The 22440-nt window shown below is 52.6% G+C and overlaps 1 protein-coding gene across 1 annotated transcript in view; it reads right to left on the bottom strand.

The window, feature by feature from the left end:
• The window catches only part of TTC4 (tetratricopeptide repeat domain 4), a 75771-nt gene that overhangs the window by 34954 nt on the left and 18377 nt on the right, over positions 1–22440 (bottom strand). The window contains exons 5-7 of the mRNA XM_075320111.1: positions 4045–4122; positions 3647–3771; positions 596–682 (exon numbers count right to left, since the gene is read on the bottom strand). Coding sequence (XP_075176226.1) covers positions 596–682; positions 3647–3771; positions 4045–4122 — 290 coding nt within the window. The remainder of the gene's footprint in view (positions 1–595; positions 683–3646; positions 3772–4044; positions 4123–22440) is intronic.

The following is a 22440-nucleotide window of genomic DNA, read 5'->3' as shown; positions in this document are numbered from 1 at the left end:
TTGCATGTTTTTTGATGCGTTTTTTTAGCTGCGTCTTTATTCAATGGGTGAAAAACGCAAAAAGAATTTACATGCTACATCTCTGTGGTCACCACCAAGATGCAGCAATAAAAAAACTGCACTGTGCGGACAGCAAAAATAAAATCTCAGACTTTGCTGGGGAAGGAAATTCATGCAGTTTTGAGACCAAAACTGCACCCAAAAACACGCAAAACGTGGCAAAAAATGCAGCGTGCGCACATAGCCTTACAAAAGGTTTCTAAATATTAAAAACATACCAAAAACAAATATAAAATTTAAATAACCCCCTTTTCCCACCAATTCAAAAAAAGTAAAATAATTCAAAACTCCAACTGGTAAAGACCAAGCTCTTATGGGAAATGATAAAAGGAAATAAATAAATAAATAAATAAATAAATAATGGCTTTAAAAAAAAAAGGAGGGGTTTAAAAAAGTTCAATGGAAGATGGCCCTGTCCTCAAGAGGTTAGTAATGTTTTGGGAAGTCAGACAGCGAGCGAGTTCAGGTTTTCCTTGCTATGCACCAATCACAATGTGTTTTCGGTAATTATGCTTTACAGGTGCAATACACTTGCCTTAATTGTGCGGAGGACAGAGTCATTTTGCGCCTGCTTCTTCTTCTCTGCCTGTCTGACCTTCCTGGCGTCTCGCTCCGCAGCCCTCTGTATAGGGAGAAAGCATTTAATTCCAGATCAGCGGTTAAAACAACAAACAGAAAGTCAAAGGACTTGTATATGATCTGGAGATAAAATAGCCACACGTCCTTTTGTGCAGTCGGCCACAATCGGGAAACTTCACCGCACCGATGTGTTTGTTATCATAGTATTCAGGAGTTGTCTGTTCTATTAGATTCCCTGACAGATCATTTTGCCCTTGTTTTAAAGGGGCTGTCCAGGATTAAAGTTCAAGATGGCAGTCACGCTATAGGACTGCAGACCTGTGAATGCTTTCAGGATTCCCTAGTTCCTAAAGTGCGATTTGCATACTTCCGGCCACATTCCTACTAGACGTGTCGCTCAATTCACTTGTATGGTGCGAGGCCAAACAAGTCTAGTCGGCACAAGAGTGAATATATGAAAATCATAAAACTATCTGATAAAGGGTTAAATATGAAAATCATATACTTGCATTCGCATGTCGGACAGCTCTTAGCTCCGGAGATTCCTGACAGTGTGCACGCTGTGAGAATTCACAAGTCTGCAGTCACACACAGTGACTATGAAACTGAATCCAGAGCAAAGCCTGGACAACCCCTTTAATGTTGATATATTGGCTAGACCAGTGGTTCCCAACTTGAGGCTTGGCAGTCACTTGTCGCTTTTCGGTTCCCCGGCTTTTGATAACTGCAGTTACTAATGTGCAGTAGTGACACCAGGGATGCCATTGCATTTCTAAAGAAATTCAGTCCAGCTCATCCAATTAGCAACATACAGCAGAAATAAAGTGCAATATACATAGGATAATGTCCAGCATCCAGTGGTTTAAACTTTAAAACTTGCAGCCTCTGTTAAAACTTTCCATGCAATGCATCATATGGTCAAAACAAAAAACCCTAACGCATTTCAGGCCCTTTATCAGTGAAGCCAATGCTTGGCCTGACAAGCATATGCAACGTGTGTTTTGATCATTTGATTAATTTTTATCAATACTTTTAAAGTGCAGCTAAATTTTTAAATCACTCTTAGTATGTTGTATCCCAGAACTCTTGATCAGACATGGTCTGGGTTACGAGACCTCCACGGATTACTCAAAGTAAGCGGCAGAAGTGCTCAGCCTATGCATGAGCAGAGTGGTATCTGGCCCTATACACTTTCTAATGAGCCACACATCGCTGTCCTCGAGACCCCACTGAACATCAGAATCCCAAAATTTCCTTTATGAGTGAAGTGTCAGAAAGCATGAAAAGTGCTTACTAGTGATGAGCGAGCACTACCATACTCGGATGCTTATATCTAGTGATGAGCGAGCACTACCATACTCGGATGCTTATATCTAGTGATGAACGAGCACTACCATGCTCGAGTGCTCGGTACTTGTAATGAACAGCTGGTTTCTCGGATGGGTGCGACTCAAGTACAGAGTATAATGGAAGTCAATGGGGGGGACTCAAGCATTTTTCCAGAAACTCTTCCAAAAAATGCTTGGAGTTCCCCAATGGCTTCCATTATATTCGATACTCGAGTTGCACCCATCTGAGCATCCGATTGCTCGTTACGAGTGCTGAGCACCCGAGCATGGTAGTGCTCGCTTATCACTAGTTACTAGTACTGAGCACCCGAGCATGGTAGTGCTCGCTTATCACTAGTTACCAGTACTGAGCACCCGAGCATGGCAGTGCCCGCTCATCACTAGTTACGAGTACCAAGCACCCAAGCATGGTAGTGCTCGCTCATCACTAGTTACTAGTACTGAGCACCCGAGCATGGCAGTGCCCGCTCATCACTAGTTACGAGTACCAAGCACCCAAGCATGGTAGTGCTCGCTTATCACTAGTTACCAGTACTGAGCACCCGAGCATGGCAGTGCCCGCTCATCACTAGTTACGAGTACCAACCACCCAAGCATGGTAGTGCCCGCTCATCACTAGTTACGAGTACCAAGCACCCGAGCATGGTAGTACTTGCTCATCACTAGTTACGAGTACCGAGCCCCCGAGCATGGTACTGCTCGATCATCACTAGTTACGAGTACCGAGCCCCCGAGCATGGTAGTGCTCGATCACCACTAGTTACAAGTACCGAGCCCCCGAGCATGGTAGTGCCCACTCATCACTAGTTACGAGTACCGAGCCCCCGAGCATGGTACTGCTCGATCATCACTAGTTACGAGTACCGAGCCCCCGAGCATGGTAGTGCTCGATCACCACTAGTTACAAGTACCGAGCCCCCGAGCATGGTAGTGCCCACTCATCACTAGTTATGAGTACTGAGCATCTGAGCATGGTAGTGCCCACTCATCACTAGTTACGAGTACTGAGCACCTGTGCATGGTAGTGCCCGCTCATCACTAGTTACCAGTACCGAGCACAGGAGCATGGTAGTGCCCGCTCATCACTAGTTACCAGTACCGAGAATGGTAGTGCTCACTCATCACTAGTGCTTAGCCTTCATACACACTGGGAAATTTAAGACTTCTGTGTATACCATGTACATATTATCCCTGCAAAGGGTTTCTTGGATCCTCACTCCACGACTCAGGTATATGTTATAACCTCACTGTATTGCAGATTATTCTTGCTGTTTCAATTGCACCTGCTGTTGTCCTCTGGGTACCACAATATTTTAACCCCTGGACTTTGTCCTTGTGGTGCATGGCACTGTCTGCTTTTTACACTTAATCCTTTAAGTGGTAGCCGGTGGACACTTCTATGTGGTGCTTTTGCTCAGCTGTTTTTCCCTCTTTTTCTCGATACAATTTTTCCTTCTAATACTTACTGAGTTGTGGAGTGAGTACGCCACCTGCTGGTCCTCTCACCAAAGTTCTCTCTTTTTTAATCTTATTATGTATGTCTTTTTTGGATTAACAATTTAAATAAACTCATTTTTCTACTTTCATAATTTGCCGTTGTACAGTGTTTTTTTCTTTTCTTCTATATTATCCCTGCAGTAGGACATGAAGAACCTTACATGAAGTTTATCCGCTTTCGTCCTTGTTTCCAAAAGTTTCTTCTCAGTTGGACTGATCTGTAGTCCTTCATCGCACCACTTCAAAGCTTCCGAGTAATTCTTTATTTCCATGTAGCAGAGAGCACCTAAAAAACAGGACATATGGAGTCTCCAGCATCAGATGATAAGATTAATCACATAAGGCACCAAATATAAGCTCCTATTTTTAGTCCATCAAAACAGTCAGAAAAAAAAAGAAAAAGAAAAACAATCGTATATTCTCTTTATAAAACAAAAGATCAAGAGTTTATTTTGGCAAACATGAACATCCTCCACAATAAAAGTAATCATTTAAAAAGAATAAGGATTAAGATGATGGTTAGTTTGGACTAATTTCCAGCCTATGTAACGCACATTACCTCGAATCACTGCCTTTAAATGGTCGGACTTCTGCTTTCTTGCAGCAATTGCATCATTAAGAGAGGAGCGGAAGTTGCCTACAGAGAACACAACAGTTTAGTTTATTTGGAATAAATAAAAAAAATGAGTAACAACCTAAATCTATGACAATTATTACAATTAGCAAAAAATGTAAAAAAAAAAAAATAAAAAAATATAACAAAGAAAAATCTAAAATAAAAAATGTAAGAAACATTTGAAAAAAAAAAAAAGGGATTGTAATCTAACCCTAACTACTAGATGTATTTTTGGATTTTATCCACAAAGTTATCACATGGCCACTAAGTACAACTTTAGGGTATATTCACACTTAGTGACACATTAGCTGCAAAAATTACAGAAACATGGCAGGACTTAAGAGCCCTTAAAGGGAATCTGTCACCAGGTTTTTGCCACCTAATCTAAGAGCAGCATAATGCAGAGGCAGAGATCCAAATTCCAGCAATGTGTCACTTACTGGGCTGCTTAGTTTAGTTTTGATAAAAAAGAGAATTTTGTTACTTACCGTAAATTCTTTTTCTTATAGTTCCGTATTGGGAGACCCAGACCATGGGTGTTTAGCTTCTACCTCCGGAGGACACACAAAGTACTACACTTAAAAGTGTAGCTCCTCCCCCTGAGCTTATACACCCCCTGGTGAGCAGACCCAGCCAGTTTAGTGCAAAAGCTGAAGGAGAATAGCCACCCACAAGTAGAACAGAGCAAGAGCCGGAACAACCGGAGACTCTGTCCACGACAACAGCCGGTGATAACACGCGGAACAAGAAACTGCCAACAGGCAACAGGGAGGGAGCTGGGTCTCCCAATACGGAACTATAAGAAAAAGAATTTACGGTAAGTAACAAAATTCTCTTTTTCTTCATCGTTCCTTATGGGAGACCCAGACAATGGGACGTTCCAAAGCGGTCCCTGGGTGGGAAATAAACAGAAAAACAAAGAAGTAGGCAAAACCTAACTTCACAAATGGGCAACAGCCGCCTGAAGGATGCGTCTGCCCAAGCTCGCATCTGCCGAAGCATGAGCATGCACTTGGCAGTGCTTCGAAAAGGTATGCAGACTAGACCAAGTGGCAGCCTGACAGACCTGCTGAGCCGTAGCCTGGTGCCTGAAAGCCCAAGAGGCACCGACAGCTCTGGTCGAATGTGCCTTGATCCCCGACGGGGGAGGCACCTGAGAACTCAGGTAGGCGTCCGAAATGGTCGATCTAATCCAACGGGCTAAGGTCGGCTTAGAAGCAGGGAGGCCCTTGCGCCGACCCGTGGGTAGCACAAAAAGAGAAGTGCACCGCCTAAGTGCAGCGATGCGAGACACATGGATCCGGAGCGCACGCACCAGATCCAGAGTATGCAGCGCTTTTTCGAAGCGATGAACAGGAGCCGGACAAAAGGACGGTAGGGTAATGTCCTGGTTAAGGTGGAAAGGAGAGACCACCTTAGGGAGAAAGTCCGGAGTCGGACGAAGAACCACCTTGTCTTGATGAAAAACTAAAAAAGGTGACTCCGAAGAGAGCGCGGCCAAATCAGAAACTCTCCTGAGGGAAGTTATGGCCACCAGAAAAACCACTTTCTGTGAAAGACGATGCAAAGAGACCTCCCTAAGAGGCTCAAAGGGGGGTTTCTGCAAAACCGTGAGAACCAAATTAAGGTCCCAGGGATCCAAGGGCCGCCGATAAGGCGGAATGATGTGAGACGCGCCTTGCATGAAGGTGCGGACCTGAGCCAGGCGAGCGAGACGCCGCTGGAACAGAACTGACAGAGCTGAGACTTGTCCCTTGAGAGAGCTGAGGGACAGTCCTAGCTGCAGACCGGACTGTAGAAAAGACAGAAGGGTCAGCAAGGAGAATGGCCAAGGAGGATGGTCAGTAGAGCGACACCAGAACAGGAAAATTTTCCAAGTCCTGTGATAGATCTTGGCGGATGAAGACTTACGGGCCCGAGTCATAGTGGAGATGACTTCAGGAGGGATACTAGAAGCCGTCAAGATCCAGGACTCAAGAGCCACGCCGTCACTTTGAGAGCCGCAGAATTCAGGCGGAAAAACGGACCTTGTGAGAGTAGGTCTGGACGGTCCGGGAGATGCCACGGCATCTCTACGGACAGATGGAGCAGGTCTGGATACCAAGCTCGCCTGGGCCAGTCCGGTGCAATGAGGATGACTCGACAGCCCTCCATTCTGATCTTGCGCAGAACTCTGGGCAAGAGAGCTAGAGGGGGAAACACGTAGGACAGACGAAACTGGGACCAGTCTTGAACCAGTGCGTCCGCGGCGAATGCCTGAAAGTCGTGGGAGCGAGCCACGTAAACGGGAACCTTGTTGTTGTGACGGGATGCCATTAGGTCCACGTCCGGAGTGCCCCATTTGCGGCAGATTGACTGAAACACTGCCGGGTGCAGGGACCATTCGCCACCGTCCACGGTTTGCCGGCTGAGATAATCTGCCTCCCAGTTTTCCACGCCTGGGATGTGGACTGCGGATATGGTGGACTTGGAGTCCTCCGCCCATTGAAGGATGCGTTGTACCTCCAACATTGCCAGGCGGCTGCGTGTCCCGCCTTGGTGATTGATGTAGGCAACCGCTGTCGCGTTGTCTGACTGGACTCGAATGTGCCTGCCCGCCAACAGGTGGTGAAAAGCTAGGAGAGCTAGAAGCACGGCTCTGGTTTCCAGCACATTGATTGAAAGGGCTGACTCGGACGGAGTCCAAGTGCCCTGCGCTCTGTGGTGGAGATATACCGCTCCCCAGCCAGATAGACTGGCATCCGTGATGAGAATCACAGAGGACGGGGCCAGGAAGGAGCGCCCCTGGGACAGGGAGAGGCCGAAGCCACCACTGAAGAGAGCTCCTGGTTTGTGGCGATAGAGCCACTAACCTGTGTAAGGAGGAAGGCCCAACAGCGGAGAATATCCAGCTGCAGGGGGCGCAGATGGAACTGGGCAAAGGGAACAGCCTCCATGGACGCCACCATTTGACCCAGCACCTGTATCAGACGCCTGAGGGTATAACGGCGGGGTCTCAGCAGAGAACGCACCGCTAGCTGAAGGGACTGCTGTTTGACTAAGGGCAACTTCACAAGTGCAGTCAAGGTCTCGAACTGCATCCCTAGGTACGTGAGACTCTGGGTCGGAGTCAGAGTGGATTTGGGCAGATTGACCAGCCACCCGAATTGGGCTAGAGTGGCGAGAGTGAGCGAGACACTCCGCTGACAGTCTGCGCTGGATGAAGCCTTGACTAGAAGGTCGTCCAGGTAAGGAATCACTGCCAACCCCTGGAGGTGCAGAACTGCAATCACTGCTGCCATGACCTTGGTGAATGCCCGAGGGGCCGAGGCCAACCCGAAGGGGAGAGCCACGAATTGGAAATGATCTTCTCCTACTGCAAAACGTAGCCAACGCTGGTGTGACACTGCAATTGGCACATGCAGATAGGCATCTCTGATGTCGATGGATGCCAGGAAATCCCCTTGGGACATAGAGGCAATGACTGATCGCAGAGACTCCATGCGAAAGCGCCGCACCTGAACATGCTTGTTGAGAAGCTTCAGATCCAGGATGGGCCGGAAGGTACCGTCCTTTTTGGGGACTAGGAAGAGATTTGAGTAGAAACCTCTGAACCGTTCCCGGGCGGGAACCGGTACAATTACTCCATTGGCCTGCAAGGCTGCCACGGCCTGTGAGAAGGCGGCGGCCTTGGAGCAGGGGGGAGTTGAGAGAAAAAATCTGTTTGGCGGACTGGAAGAAAATTCTATCCTGTAGCCGTGGGAGATGATATCTCTCATCCACTGATCGGGGACGTGTTGAAACCAAGCGTCGCCAAAGTGGGAGAGCCTGCCACCGACTAAGGACGTTGCTGGCGCAGGCAGATAGTCACGAGGAGGCTGCCTTAGTGGCAGCAGCTCCTGCGGTCTTCTGTGGACGCGCTTTTGGGCGCCAGTTGGATTTCTGGTCCTTGGCTGAGTTAGCGGACGAGGCCGAGGGCTTAGAGGACGACCAGTTGGAGGAACGAAAGGAGCGAAACCTCGACTGATTCCTACCCTGGACAGGTTTCCTGGATTTGGTTTGTGGCATGGAAGTACTCTTCCCGCCAGTAGCTTCCTTAATAATTTCATCCAGCTGTTCACCGAACAGCCGGGACCCAGCAAAAGGGAGCCTAGCAAGGTACTTCTTTGAAGAAGCATCTGCCTTCCACTCTCGAAGCCACAAGACTCTGCGGATAGCGAGGGAGTTAGCCGAAGCCACCGCAGTACGGTGAGAAGCCTCCAGCATGGCAGACATGGCATAGGATGAAAAGGCCGAAGCTTGAGAAGTTAAGGCATCCATTTCGGGCATAGATTCCCTGGTGAGGGAATGCATCTCCTCTAGAGAAGCAGAGATGGCCTTGAGAGCCCACACTGCTGCAAAAGTCGGAGAAAACAAGGCCCCCGCCGCTTCATACACGGATTTGGCCAGAAGGTCAATCTGACGGTCAGTGGAATCCTTAAGGGAAGTGCCATCAGCCACCGACACAACGGTCCGGGCTGCGAGCCTAGACACCGGAGGGTCTACCTTTGGGGAGTGAGCCCACTCCTTGACCACCTCAGGTGGAAAGGGAAAACGGTCATCAGAACTACGCTTTGGGAAGCGTTTGTCAGGACAGGCCCTGGGCTTGGTCACAGTGGCCTGAAAACTGGAGTGGTTAAAGAACACACTCTTTGCTCTCTTAGGCGAGGTAAACTGGTGCTTTTCTGCCAGAGAGGGTTGCTCCTCTGATACTGGCGGATTGAGATCCAGTACAGAATTAATAGAAGCAATCAAGTCACTAAGATCTGAGTCACTTTCGGACAGATCAATGGGGTACATGGAGTTAGCCTCCGAGCCCCCTGTAAAGGCATCCTCCTCATCCTGCGAGTCAGCTCTCGAATCAGAGCCGCGGGAGGAAGAGGGAGAGGAAACCCTGCGTCTCTTCTTAGGAGGATGGGGTCTGGGCCCTGATGATGAATCCTCTGTGAGCTCCGGTCCTGAGGGACCCTTAGCAGCAGAGGCACCCTGTGCTGATGCATATTCATCAAAGTCCTGGACAGAAGTCCCATGGACTCAGCAAAAGACTGGGAGATAGACCTAGAAAAGGATTCTACCCAAGCCGGGGGTTCAGCCACAGGAGCAGGAGCAGCCTGAGAGACCACTGGGGGTGAGACTCCAGGCTGTGGCACCGCCAAGTTAGAGCAGGCATCACAATGTGGGAAGGTGCTCGGTTCAGGCAGCAGGAGCTTACATGCAGCGCATACAGCATAAAGCTTTGGGGCCTTGCTCCTTGTGTGAGACATGCTGCTGGAGTGGGGGCTCTGCCAGAGAATGAACCCCAGAGAGTATATACAGAGGTCCACAACCAGAGACCGGTTGTGGCTTACCAGACCGCTGGAGCGGTGTTGTGTGCCCTCCAGATTCCGAAGCCCGGACCCCCAAGCACAGCACCTCAGCAGGGATGCAGAGTGCAGACCAGCGCTGAGAGAACGCTGAGAAAATGGCCGCCGGAGCGAAGAGAGGGGGCGGGGCCAACCCTGAGAGCGGGATCTGGAGGGCCATAGAGACCTACAGGGGAGGGGACACACACTGCAGTGGGGAGTGTCCCTCCCCTGTACAGAACGGCCGCCGGGAGGAGCCGAGCCTGTCCCTCTGCATGAGTGACATGCGAGGGCAGTGAAACAGAAACTAGGCCTCCAGTGAAGCCGGGGCCTAAATTTGAGCGGCGCGGCCGACGCGCAGGCACCATCGGCGCGGTTCTCAGGCGACAGCTAGAGAACCCGCCGGAAATGTCAGTAAACACAATAAGCACACTCTCCCCCAACAATAAAGTACAGGGACTTAAACGTCTCAGGTACTTAGCTGCTGAGACACAGGGCCAGGTCCCTGGGGATGAGTGCTCCGGTCCAGCAGGGTCCTGAAGGGCTGCGGATGGAGACCGGTCTCCTGCCAAGCATGGAGACCGTGCTGGCTCCCACTTCAAGCCAGAGCCCAGGAGGGATGGTGAAGGAGCACGGCATGTAAGGCTCCAGCCTAGGAAATCAACCTTACAACACCGCCGACACAGTGGGGTGAGAAGGGACATGCCGGGAGTCCAGACGTGGACCCGCTTTTCTTCAATCTCGTTCCAAAAGAAAAAAATCGTATGAGAATGCATGTGTGGATGTATGCCTCCTGAACACAAAGCGATAAACTGGCTGGGACTGCTCACCAGGGGGTGTATAAGCTCAGGGGGAGGAGCTACACTTTTAAGTGTAGTACTTTGTGTGTCCTCCGGAGGCAGAAGCTAAACACCCATGGTCTGGGTCTCCCAAAGGAACGATAAAGAAAATCACTGATTAATCAGCAGGAGATCATCCTTACAGGACTACTTGGCAGCCCAGTAAGTGACACATTGCTGGAATCAGGGTCCCTGTCTCTACATTATGCCGCTCTCAGATGGGGGGGGGAGCAAAGATCTGGTGACAGATTCCCTTAAAAAATACTCTTGAACCATTAAATGTAACCAAAAGAAAAAAAACAATAACCGCATATTTGGTAGTGCAGAGTCTAAAAATATCTAAACAAAAATCTAAAATTATTTAACCCATATGGTAAACGCTGTATACAAAAACAGCATCTAAAAACAGTAAAACTGCTGTTTTCAAGGTCACCTCTCCTCCCTCCCAAAAAAAACCAAAACAAAACAAAAAAAAGGACCAAAACGTCCCCTGTATCACAAAATGGTACGAATAAAAACAACAGCTTGCCACGTAAAAAGACAAAACAAAAAAAAAACACAAAAACAAGCCCTCACAAAACATAATGGAAGAAAAATGGCTGCACGGATGTTAAACTCCCCAAACGTCAGAAATGTTTAAGCAATTAAAATCTGAAAGAATACAATGCTTGGTATTGCCGTACTTGTACTGACCTGGAGAATCATTTTTCCGGGTCATGTCTGCCACTTAATTAACACTGTAAATATAAACCCCAAAACAAAACAGTCGAAATTGCATTTTTTTCACTACTTCATCCCACTTGGAATCTACTAGAGCATCGAATGGTAAAATGAATGGTAAAGAACACCTTAGTCTGCAAAGAAGGGAATTTTGTTTACTTACCGTAAATTCCTTTTCTTCTAGCTCCAATTGGGAGACCCAGACAATTGGGTGTATAGCTATTGCCTCCGGAGGCCACACAAAGTATTACACTCAAAAGTGTAAGGCCCCTCCCCTTCTGGCTATACACCCCCAGTGGGATCACTGGCTCATCAGTTTTAGTGCCAAAGCAAGAAGGAGGAAAGCCAATAACAGGTTTAAGGACCAATTCAATCCGAGGAAAATCGGAGAACTGAAACCATTCCACATTAACAACATGTGTACCCGAAAAAACCCCCGAGAAAACAGGGCGGGTGCTGGGTCTCCCAATTGGAGCTAGAAGAAAAGGAATTTACGGTAAGTAAACAAAATTCCCTTCTTCTTTGTCGCTCCATTCGGAGACCCAGACAATTGGGATGTCCAAAAGCAATCCCTGGGTGGGTAAAAGAATACCTCATGATAGGGCCGTCAAACGGCCCTCTCCTACAGGTGGCCAACCGCCGCCTGAATGACTTATCTACCTAGGCTGGCGTCTGCCGAAGCGTAGGTATGCATCTGATAATGCCTGGTAAAAGTAAGTAGACTCGACCAGGTGGGTGCCTGACACACCTGCTGAGCCGTAGCCTGGTGCCGTAATGCCCAGGACGCACCCACGGCTCTGGTAGAATGGGCCTTCAGCCCTGAAGGAACCGGAAGCCCAGTAGAACTGTAGGTTTCAAGAATTGGTTCCTCGATCCTCCGAGCCAGGGTGGATCTGGAAGCTTGCGACTCTTTACGCCGACCAGCGACAAGGACAAGAGTGCATCCGTGCAGAACCTGAGTGCTCTCACCAGATCCAACAGCTGCAAATCTTTCTGAAGTTGGTGGACTGGATGAGGACACAAAGAAGGTGAGGTGATATCTTGATTGAGATGAGAGTGGGATACCACCTTATGGAGAAATCCCGGAATCGGGCGCAGAACTACCTTGTCCTGGTAAAGGACCAGGAAGTAAGATTTGTATGAGAGCGTTACTAGCTCGAAAACTTCTCCTAAGAGCCGTGACCGTACTAGAGAGGCCACTTCCCGTGAAAGGTGGGAAAGGGAAAATCTTTCCTAGGCTCGAAAGGCGGCTTCTTAAGAGCAATTAGAACCTTGTTCAGATCCCAGGGCTCTAACGGCCGCTTGTACGGAGTGCTGAGAAGACAAACTCCCTGCAGGAACGTGCGTACCTGCGGAAGTCGTGCTAGGCGTTTCTGAAAAAATACAGATAGCGCTGAGACTTGTCCCGAGAGGGAGCTGAGCGACAACCCATTTTCCAACCTAGATTGCAGGAAGGAAGGAAACATAGACGATGGAACCGGCTTGGGAGAAACCTCTTGAGCAGAGTACCCAGATAAGAATATCTTCCACATCCTGTGGTCAATCTTGGCGGACGTTGGTATCCTAGTCTGTCCCATGGTGGCAACCACGTCCTGAGATAATCCTGAAGACGCAAGGCTCCAGGACTCAATGCCACACCGTCAGGTTGAGGATCGCAGAATTCAACTGGAAAAATGGAAAACTGGCCCTTGAGACAGCAAGTCTGATCGGTCTGGTAGTGCCTCCGGTTGGCCCACCGTGAGGTACCACCGATTCGAGTACCACGTCATCCTCGGCCAATGGAGCGACGAGGATGGCGCGGCGGCAGTCGGGCCTGAACTTGCGCAGCACTCTGGGCAACAATGCCAGCGGCGTGACCCATAAGGTAGCTAGAACTGCGACCAATGCTGAACTAAGGCGTTCGCCGCCAGAGATCGAAGATTGTGAGACCGTGCCATGAAGCCGGGACGATGTTGTTGTGCCGTGACGCCATTAGGTCGACGTCCGGCATCTGTCAGCGGCGACAGATCTTGAGGAGACCATACGCCTGCGTCCATACCCTGGCGACTGAGGAAGTCTGCTTCCCAGTCCTCCCCTGGGATGTGAACTGAGGATACGGTGAATGCCGTGCCTTCCACCCACGTCAGAATCTGCCGGATTTCCTGGAAGGCTTGCCGGCTGCGTGTTCTTCCTTGGTGGTAAATGTATGCCACCGCTGTGGAGTTGTCCGATTGAATTCGGATTTGCTTGCTTTCCAGCCACTGCTGGAAGGCTAGTCGAGCAAGATACACTGCTCTGTTTTCCAGAACATTGATCTGAAGGTTGGATTATTTCTGAGTCCAAGTACCTTGAGCCCTGTGGTGGAGAAAAACTGCTCCCCACCCTGATAGACTCACGTCTGTCGTAACTACCACCCAGGATGGGAGTAGGAAGGACCTTGGGAAGTACATGAGGCGTCTCAATGTGTGCGACTGGTCCTTAAAGGAGAGATTGTAGCCTTGTCTGTAGTGAACGCTGTTGTTTAGCGTAAGCTTCACTATCGCTGAGAGAGTATGAAACTCCATGCCTAGATATGGTAGCGATTGGGTCAGGGTCGGATCTGACATTGAAAGTTGATGATCCACCCAAAAACTCTGGAGAGTCTCCAGCGCAACATACGGGCAGTGTTCCCTAAGAGGGTGCCTTGACCAGGAAATCGTCCAAATACGGGATCACAGAGTGACCTTGAGATTGCAGAACTGTCACTACTGCTGCCATGAACTTGGCGAAGACCCGTGGGGCTGTCGCCAGCAGGAAGGAAGAGTTACGAACAGAAGGTGTTCGTTTCCTATAACGAAGCGCAGAAACGCTGGTGCTCTGGATCAATCTGCACGTGGAGATAAGCATCCTGTCTATTGATGCTAGGAAACCTCCTTGGGACATTGAGGCGATGACGGAGCGGAGTATTCCATCGAGAACCGCCTGGTGCTCACGAGTTTGTTGAGCCGTTTTAGATCCAGAACGGGACGGAACGACCCGTCCTTTTTTGGCACCCGAAATAAATTGGGGCAAAAACCGTGACCTTGGTCCTGAAGAGAAACGTAGTCACCACTCCTTCTGCCTATAAAGTGCCCATCGTTTGCAGAAGCGCAACGGCTCGGCCGGGAGGTGGAGAAGTTCTGAAGAATCGAGTGGAGGACGAACTAAACTCTATCCTGTACCCGTGAGACAGAATGTCTCTCCCCCAACGGCCATTGACCTATGGCAGTGAAATATCGCCAAGGCGGGAGAGCCTGCTACCGAGCGCGGATGCGAAGAGAGGAGGCTGCAAGTCCTGAGGAAGCCGCCTTGGAAGCGGGTTTTCAGACTGTCTGTTTTGGGCGTGACTGAGCCCGCCACGAATCTGAGCTCCTCTGATCTTTTTGAGTCCTTTTGGACGAGGGGACCCCTGCTCTGTTGGGGTTTGTTTGTCTGGGCTGAGGTAAGGATGAATCTTTACCCTTGGAGTGTTTAATGATTTCATCCAAACGCCCACCAAACAGTCGTTCCGTAGAAAAAAAAACAAACTGGTTAAGTACTTTTTTGGAAGCAAAATCTGCCTTCCATTCACTTAACGACCAGGGTCTGCGTAAAAACACGGAGTGAGCGGACGCCTCTGTCGTACGGCTCGTAGAGTGTAGGACAGGCGTGATCGCGTAAGACGCAAATGCAAACATTTGAGAGGTTAAGGATGCCACCTGCGGTACAGATGTACGTGTGACTGTGTCCATCTGTGTAAGACAAGCTGAAATGGCTTGGAGTGCCTCTATGGCTGCGAATGCTGGAGCCAACGGCGCGCCTACAGCCTCATAGGTGGATTTCGACCAGAGATCCATCTGTCTGTCAGCGGCATCTGTAAGTGGAACCCCATCTTCCACTGCAATTATGGATCTAGCCACAAGCCTGGAGAGCGGAGGATGTCCCTTGGGACACTGGGTCCAGCCCTTGACCACGTCAGGGGCAGGGATAACGTGTATCTTAAGCCGCTTGGAGAAGCGCTTATCTGGATAAGCGTGGTGTTTTTGGACTATCTCTCTGAAGGCAGAGTGGTCCAGAAAAATACCTAATTTACGCTTGGGATACCTGAAATAGAATTTCTCCTGCTGTACAGCTGGCTCCTTCACAGGAGGAGCTGAGGGAGAAATGACCAACATTCTATTGATGGACGCTATAAGATAATACACTATGGCGTCCCCATCAGGTGTACCGAGATTGAGAGCGGTTTCAGGATAAGACTCCTGAGCAGCTATCTCCGCTTCAGCACCCAGAGAGTCCACCTGCGGGACCCTGACCAGTGCGATGAAACTGAGGGCCGCTCAGCGAGCCCGCTTAGGCTGTCTGGGACTGTCGTCCGTGTCAGAGCCGTGACTCTGGGATGCACGTGACCCCCCCGGAGCTGTAATTGTTCACACTGAGGGGGACCCTGGATCAATGATTCAACAGTGCTCATGGTGTCAGAGACTTGTCTGGACTGCAAGGCTTCTAGTATCACAGCCATAGTCTCAGAAAATCTGTCAGTAAACACTGCAGACTTCATCCCCAGCCTCTGGATCATTAGCAGAGACTCCGGCTGAGTTGCATACAATGGGGGTGTATGTAACTTGCCGGCCATATAGCCGTACATGCTGTACCGGCTGCATGGAAAACATGTGCTTCTGCACCTCTGTTTTCCACAGACAGTATGCTGTAATCTCCTCCGCACAATAAGGAGGATATATACAAAAGTACGACCAAAACAGTGCAATGCATAGCGTAGAAGCATATATCTCAATGCACTTCGGCACTAGTGGGGTTAGCACCACAAGTGCTGATTAACGCCTGCTCACAGCGATTGTGTGAACCTCAGAATCCCTGTCAGGGTGTTCCCACACTTGTCTGTTTTATCGCTATCGAAAGAACTGACAATAATGGCTGCCGGCGTCCTGTGTTAGAGAAGGAAGCCGTGGGCGTGCTTGAGAAAGTGCGGGAATCCGGTTTCACAGTGCACACAGTGAGAGGGGTGGAGTATGCAAAACATACTCCAGCTCTCCGGGCTGCCGTGATGTGCAGCGTCACGCCCCTACCCTGACTGGCAGGCCTGTGGGCGTTAACGAACGAACTAGGCCGCAAAAGCCGGGGACTCGATTTATAAGCGCGGCCGCCGTAAAAGCGCGGCCAGCGCGGAAGTCCCCGGTGCACCACAAGTCCCAGCCGCGTCGCAGTCCCAGCGGCCGGCGCGACCGTTCTACATAAGTCTGGCCACTCAGCTAAGCTGAAGTGAGACAATGGCACAAGCGCAGCAGCGCTGATGTCCCCGGCGCACTAACACACCCAGCAATGCTGCGGTGTGCGTGCGAAATGCACGGGGACACAGAGTACCTTGAGGAAGCAGGGCCATGTCCCTGATGTACTCCGCTCCATATCCAGCGTCTTCTCCAGGGGCTGCAGATGGAGCACGGTCTCAGTGCCTGGAGACCGTTAAAATCCCACTTCGCCCAGAGCCCTGTAACAGGGATGGGGAAGGAATCAGCATGTGGGCTCCAGCCTCCGTACCCGCAATGGGTACCTCAACCTTAACAAACACCTCCGACATAAAGTGGGGTGAGAAGGGAGCATGCTGGGGGCCCTAGTATGGGCCCTCTTTTCTTCCATCCGACATAGTCAGCAGCTGCTGCTGACTAAACAGTGGAGCTATGTGTGGATGTCTGACCTCCTTGCACAAAGCATGAAAACTGATGAGCCAGTGATCCCACTGGGGGTGTATAGCCAGAAGGGGAGGGGCCTTACACTTTTGAGTGTAATACTTTGTGTGGCCTCCGGAGGCAATAGCTATACACCCAATTGTCTGGGTCTCCCAATGGAGCGACAAAGAAAAACAACAACAACAAGCCGTAGTATGGCTATGTCAACGGCAGAATAAAAAAAAAAAAAGTTATGGCTCTTGGAAGGAGGAAGAGAGAAACTGAGAAAGCAAAAACAAAAAGTTGGCTGCTTCTTTAAGATGTTGATGGGACTGTGCAGCGCCTTTCTCTTCTGCACGATCCGATGTGACATGGAGAGATGTTGCTGAGCACAGGACGGACCGCTGCTGACATAATTCTATGACAATATACGTGTGTCCACTATGATTAATACATGTTCTCATACTTATATTACCTATAAGTGGACTCTCAAAATACAACCTACAAAATACTCCGGAATCACAAATTAAGATATACAAAGTGCCAGTGCAATAAACAGTAAAAGAATTTCATTATACATAGGCTAACATATGTTTGGATATTGGGGGGATAAAGAGCCGCACCACAAAGGGGTGGTACATTCAATACAGTTAGTGCAACAGTTAATATGTAAGTACAGCTAAAATAGCCAGTGATGGCTACATATCACACATAACAAAAAGAACATGAGTGGCATGTATCAAATATCATATAGCAAAGCATTAAGCAATGAATGAAGCCTCCTGACGAAACCGGTAGTGCGGTGAAACGCACGTCGAGGTGGGGGGGTGGCATCTTTTGCAGGATAAACAAATGGCTACAGGTAACTAGATGGTTACATTTATTTAACACCAAACTCATGGGGTGGATGTAATGTACAGGGGCATTAAGTCCAAAACATAAACAATTCCTGAGGTTTATGATGTGCACAGGGCCATATTTACCATTAGGCACCCGTGGTCCGGTGCCTAGGGCGGCAGATTGTGAGGGGCGGCACCTTCTGGCAGCAAAAAAAAAAAAAAAAAATTTTTTTTTTTTTTTTTTACATTTTTTTTTTTTGTGGCCGCCGAGCACAGGGAGCTGATTGACCCCGGAACTGCCGGCGCCTGCACTTCCGGGGTCACAGGCGCGCGCCAATCAGCTCCTTCCTCTGTGCTGCGTCCACTGCTGTGTGGACGTCACATGCAGAGCTCACAGCAGGACGCCGCGGAGGACGCCGTGATGGAAGCCGGTGTCAGAAGAGGATACTCACGTGAGCCAGGAAGATGGCGGCGGGCACTGGAGCAGGTAAGTGGATTCATAAGGAGCGTGGGAGTGTCTCTAATGCAGACCAGAGATCTGCGCATGCGGGGGGGGGAGGCGGCAAAGGCAGATACTGGAGGGAGGCAGAGGCTGAGACTGGGGGGAGGCTGGAGGGAGGCAGAGGCTGAGACTGGGGGGAGGCTGGAGGGAGGCAGAGGCTGAGACTGGGGGGAGGCTGGAGGGAGGCAGAGGCTGAGACTGGAGGGAGGCAGTGGCTGAGACTGGGGGGAGGCTGGAGGGAGGCAGAGGCTGAGACTGGAGAGAGGCAGAGGCTGAGACTGGGGGGAGGCTGGAGGGAGGCAGAGGCTGAGACTGTGGGGAGGCTGGAGGGAGGCAGAGGCTGAGACTGGGGGAGGCTGGAGGGAGGCAGAGGCAGAGACTGGGGGGGGGCTGGAGGGAGGCAGAGGCAGAGACTGGGGGGGGGCTGGAGGGAGGCAGAGGCAGAGACTGGGGGAGGCTGGAGGGAGGCAGAGGCAGAGACTGGGGGGGGGCTGGAGGGAGGCAGAGGCAGAGACTGGGGGGAGGCTGGAGGGAGGCAGAGGCTGAGACTGGGGGAGGCTGGAGAGAGGCAGAGGCTGAGACTGGGGGGAGGCTGGAGGGAGGCAGAGGCAGAGACTGGGGGGAGGCTGGAGGGAGGCAGAGTCAGAGACTGGGGGCAGGCTGGAGGGAGGCAGAGGCAGAGACTGGGAGGAGGCTGGAGGGAGGCAGAGGCTGAGACTGGAGGGAGGCTGAGACTGGGGGGAGGCTGGAGGGAGACTGAGGCTGAGACTAGGGGGAGGCTGGAGGGAGGCTGAGACTGGAGGGAGGCTGAGGCTGAGACTGGGGGGAGGCTGGAGGGAGGCAGAGACTGGGGGGAGGCTGGAGGGAGGCAGAGACTGGGGGGAGGCTGGAGGGAGGCAGAGACTGGGGGGAGGCTGGAGGGAGGCTGAGGCTGAGACTGGAGGGAGGCAGAGGCTGAGACTGGAGAGAGGCAGAGGCTGAGACTGGGGGGAGGCTGGAGGGAGGCAGAGGCTGAGACTGGAGAGAGGCAGAGGCTGAGACTGGGGGGAGGTTGGAGGGAGGCAGAGGCTGAGACTGGAGGGAGGCAGAGGCTGAGACTGTGGGGAGGCTGGAGGGAGGCAGAGGCTGAGACTGGGGGAGGCTGGAGGGAGGCAGAGGCAGAGACTGGGGGGAGGCTGGAGGGAGGCAGAGGCAGAGACTGGGGGGAGGCTGGAGAGAGGCAGAGGCTGAGACTGGGGGAGGCTGGAGGGAGGCAGAGGCAGAGACTGGGGGGAGGCTGGAGGGAGGCAGAGGCAGAGACTGGGGGGAGGCTGGAGGGAGGCAGAGGCAGAGACTGGGGGGAGGCTGGAGGGAGGCAGAGGCAGAGACTGGGGGGAGGCTGGAGGGAGGCAGAGACTGGGGGGAGGCTGGAGGGAGGCAGAGGCAGAGACTGGGGGGAGGCTGGAGGGAGGCAGAGGCAGAGACTGGGGGGAGGCTGGAGGGAGGCAGAGGCTGAGACTGGGGGGAGGCTGGAGGGAGGCAGAGGCTGAGACTGGGGGGAGGTTGGAGGGAGGCAGAGGCTGAGACTGGAGGGAGGCAGAGGCTGAGACTGTGGGGAGGCTGGAGGGAGGCAGAGGCTGAGACTGGGGGAGGCTGGAGGGAGGCAGAGGCAGAGACTGGGGGGAGGCTGGAGGGAGGCAGAGGCAGAGACTGGGGGGAGGCTGGAGGGAGGCAGAGGCTGAGACTGGGGGGAGGCTGGAGAGAGGCAGAGGCTGAGACTGGGGGGAGGCTGGAGGGAGGCAGAGGCAGAGACTGGGGGAGGCTGGAGGGAGGCAGAGGCAGAGACTGGGGGGAGGCTGGAGGGAGGCAGAGGCAGAGACTGGGGGGAGGCTGGAGGGAGGCAGAGGCAGAGACTGGGGGGAGGCTGGAGGGAGGCAGAGGCTGAGACTGGGGGGAGGCTGGAGGGAGGCAGAGGCAGAGACTGGGGGGAGGCTGGAGGGAGGCAGAGGCAGAGACTGGAGGGAGGCAGAGGCTGAGACTGGAGGGAGGCAGAGGCTGAGACTGGGGGGAGGCTGGAGGGAGGCAGAGGCTGAGACTGGAGAGAGGCAGAGGCTGAGACTGGGGGGAGGTTGGAGGGAGGCAGAGGCTGAGACTGGAGGGAGGCAGAGGCTGAGACTGTGGGGAGGCTGGAGGGAGGCAGAGGCTGAGACTGGAGAGAGGCAGAGGCTGAGACTGGGGGGAGGCTGGAGGGAGGCAGAGGCTGAGACTGGAGAGAGGCAGAGGCTGAGACTGTGGGGAGGCTGGAGGGAGGCAGAGGCTGAGACTGGGGGAGGCTGGAGGGAGGCAGAGGCAGAGACTGGGGGGAGGCTGGAGGGAGGCAGAGGCAGAGACTGGGAAGAGGCTGGAGGGAGGCAGAGGCTGAGACTGGGGGGAGGCTGGAGAGAGGCAGAGGCTGAGACTGGGGGAGGCTGGAGGGAGGCAGAGGCAGAGACTGGGGGGAGGCTGGAGGGAGGCAGAGGCAGAGACTGGGGGGAGGCTGGAGGGAGGCAGAGGCAGAGACTGGGGGGAGGCTGGAGGGAGGCAGAGACTGGGGGGAGGCTGGAGGGAGGCAGAGGCAGAGACTGGGGGGAGGCTGGAGGGAGGCAGAGGCTGAGACTGGGGGGAGGTTGGAGGGAGGCAGAGGCTGAGACTGGAGGGAGGCAGAGGCTGAGACTGTGGGGAGGCTGGAGGGAGGCAGAGGCTGAGACTGGGGGAGGCTGGAGGGAGGCAGAGGCAGAGACTGGGGGGAGGCTGGAGGGAGGCAGAGGCAGAGACTGGGGGGAGGCTGGAGGGAGGCAGAGGCTGAGACTGGGGGGAGGCAGAGGCTGAGACTGGGGGGAAGCTGGAGGGAGGCAGAGGCAGAGACTGGGGGGAGGCTGGAGGGAGGCAGAGGCAGAGACTGGGGGGGAGGCTGGAGGGAGGCAGAGGCAGAGACTGGGGGGAGGCTGGAGGGAGGCAGAGTCAGAGACTGGGGGCAGGCTGGAGGGAGGCAGAGGCAGAGACTGGGGGGAGGCTGGAGGGAGGCAGAGGCTGAGACTGGAGGGAGGCTGAGACTGGGGGGAGGCTGGAGGGAGACTGAGACTGGGGGGAGGCTGGAGGGAGGCTGAGGCTGAGACTGGAGGGAGGCTGGAGGGAGGCAGAGACTAGGGGGAGGCTGGAGGGAGGCAGAGGCAGAGACTGGGGGGAGGCTGGAGGGAGGCTGAGGCTGAGACTGGAGGGAGGCTGAGGCTGAGACTTGAGGGAGGCTGAGGCTGAGACTTGAGGGAGGCTGAGGCTGAGACTGGAGGGAGGCTGGAGGGAGGCTGAGGCGGAGACTGGGGCAGGCTGAGGCTGGGGGGAGGCAAAGGCTGAGACTGGGGAAGAGAGGCTGATGCTGAGGGAAGATAGAGGCTGATGCTGGGGGAGAGAGGCTGATGCTGGGGGAGTGGGAGAGAGGGGCTAATGCTAGAGACAGAGGACAAGGGATGAGGGATAGTGCAATGACAAAATCGATTGGGTGGGGGGAGTGTAAGGACTCAGAATAAGAGGGGGCAGCATTGGGAGCTCATTGTGAAGAAGGGGCAGCATGTGTGGGATCAGTATGGAGTGGAGCAATGTAGGGGAGTCAATATCAAGAGTGGGGTAGTGTGTGTGGGGGGGGTCTCAGCATAAGCGTTAGTGTGGTGGTCTTAGCATGAGTGGGGCAACATGAAGGTCTCATTATGGAAAAGAGGAAGGCAGCATTAGGAGCTCATGGAGAGGGACAGCATGCATGGGACATTGTGAGAAGGGGGCAGCATGCATGGGACACTGAGGAGGGGGCAGCATGCATGAGACATTGTGAGAAGGGGGCAGCATGCATGGGACACTGAGGAGGGGGCAGCATGCATGAGACATTGTGAGGAGGGAGCAGCATGCATGGGACATTGTGAGGAAGGAGCAGCATGCATGGGACATTGTGAGGAGGGAGCATCAAGCATGAGACATTGTGCAGAGGGAGCAGCATGCATGGGACATTGTGAGGAGGGAGCAGCATGCATGGGACATTGTGAGGAGGGGGCAGCATGCATGGGACATTGTGAGGAGGGGGCAGCATGCATGGGACATTGTGAGGAGGGGGCAGCATGCATGGGACATTGTGAGGAGGGAGCAGCATGCATGGGACATTGTGAGGAGGGGGCAGCATGCATGAGACATTGTGAGGAGGGAGCAGCATTCATGAGACATTGTGAGGAGGGGGCAGCATACATGAGACATTGTGAGGAGGGAGCAGCATTCATGGGACATTGTGAGGAGGGAGCAGCATGCATGGGACATTGTGAGGAGGGGCAGCATGCATGGGACATTGTGAGGAGGGAGCAGCATGCATGGGACATTGTGAAGAGGGGGCAGCATGCATGGGACATTGTGAGGAGAGAGCAGCAT

The sequence above is a fragment of the Anomaloglossus baeobatrachus genome, chromosome 8 (genome assembly GCF_048569485.1).
Source record: "Anomaloglossus baeobatrachus isolate aAnoBae1 chromosome 8, aAnoBae1.hap1, whole genome shotgun sequence".
NCBI lineage: Eukaryota > Metazoa > Chordata > Amphibia > Anura > Aromobatidae > Anomaloglossus > Anomaloglossus baeobatrachus.
This window is presented reverse-complemented; position numbering and strand designations above follow the sequence as displayed.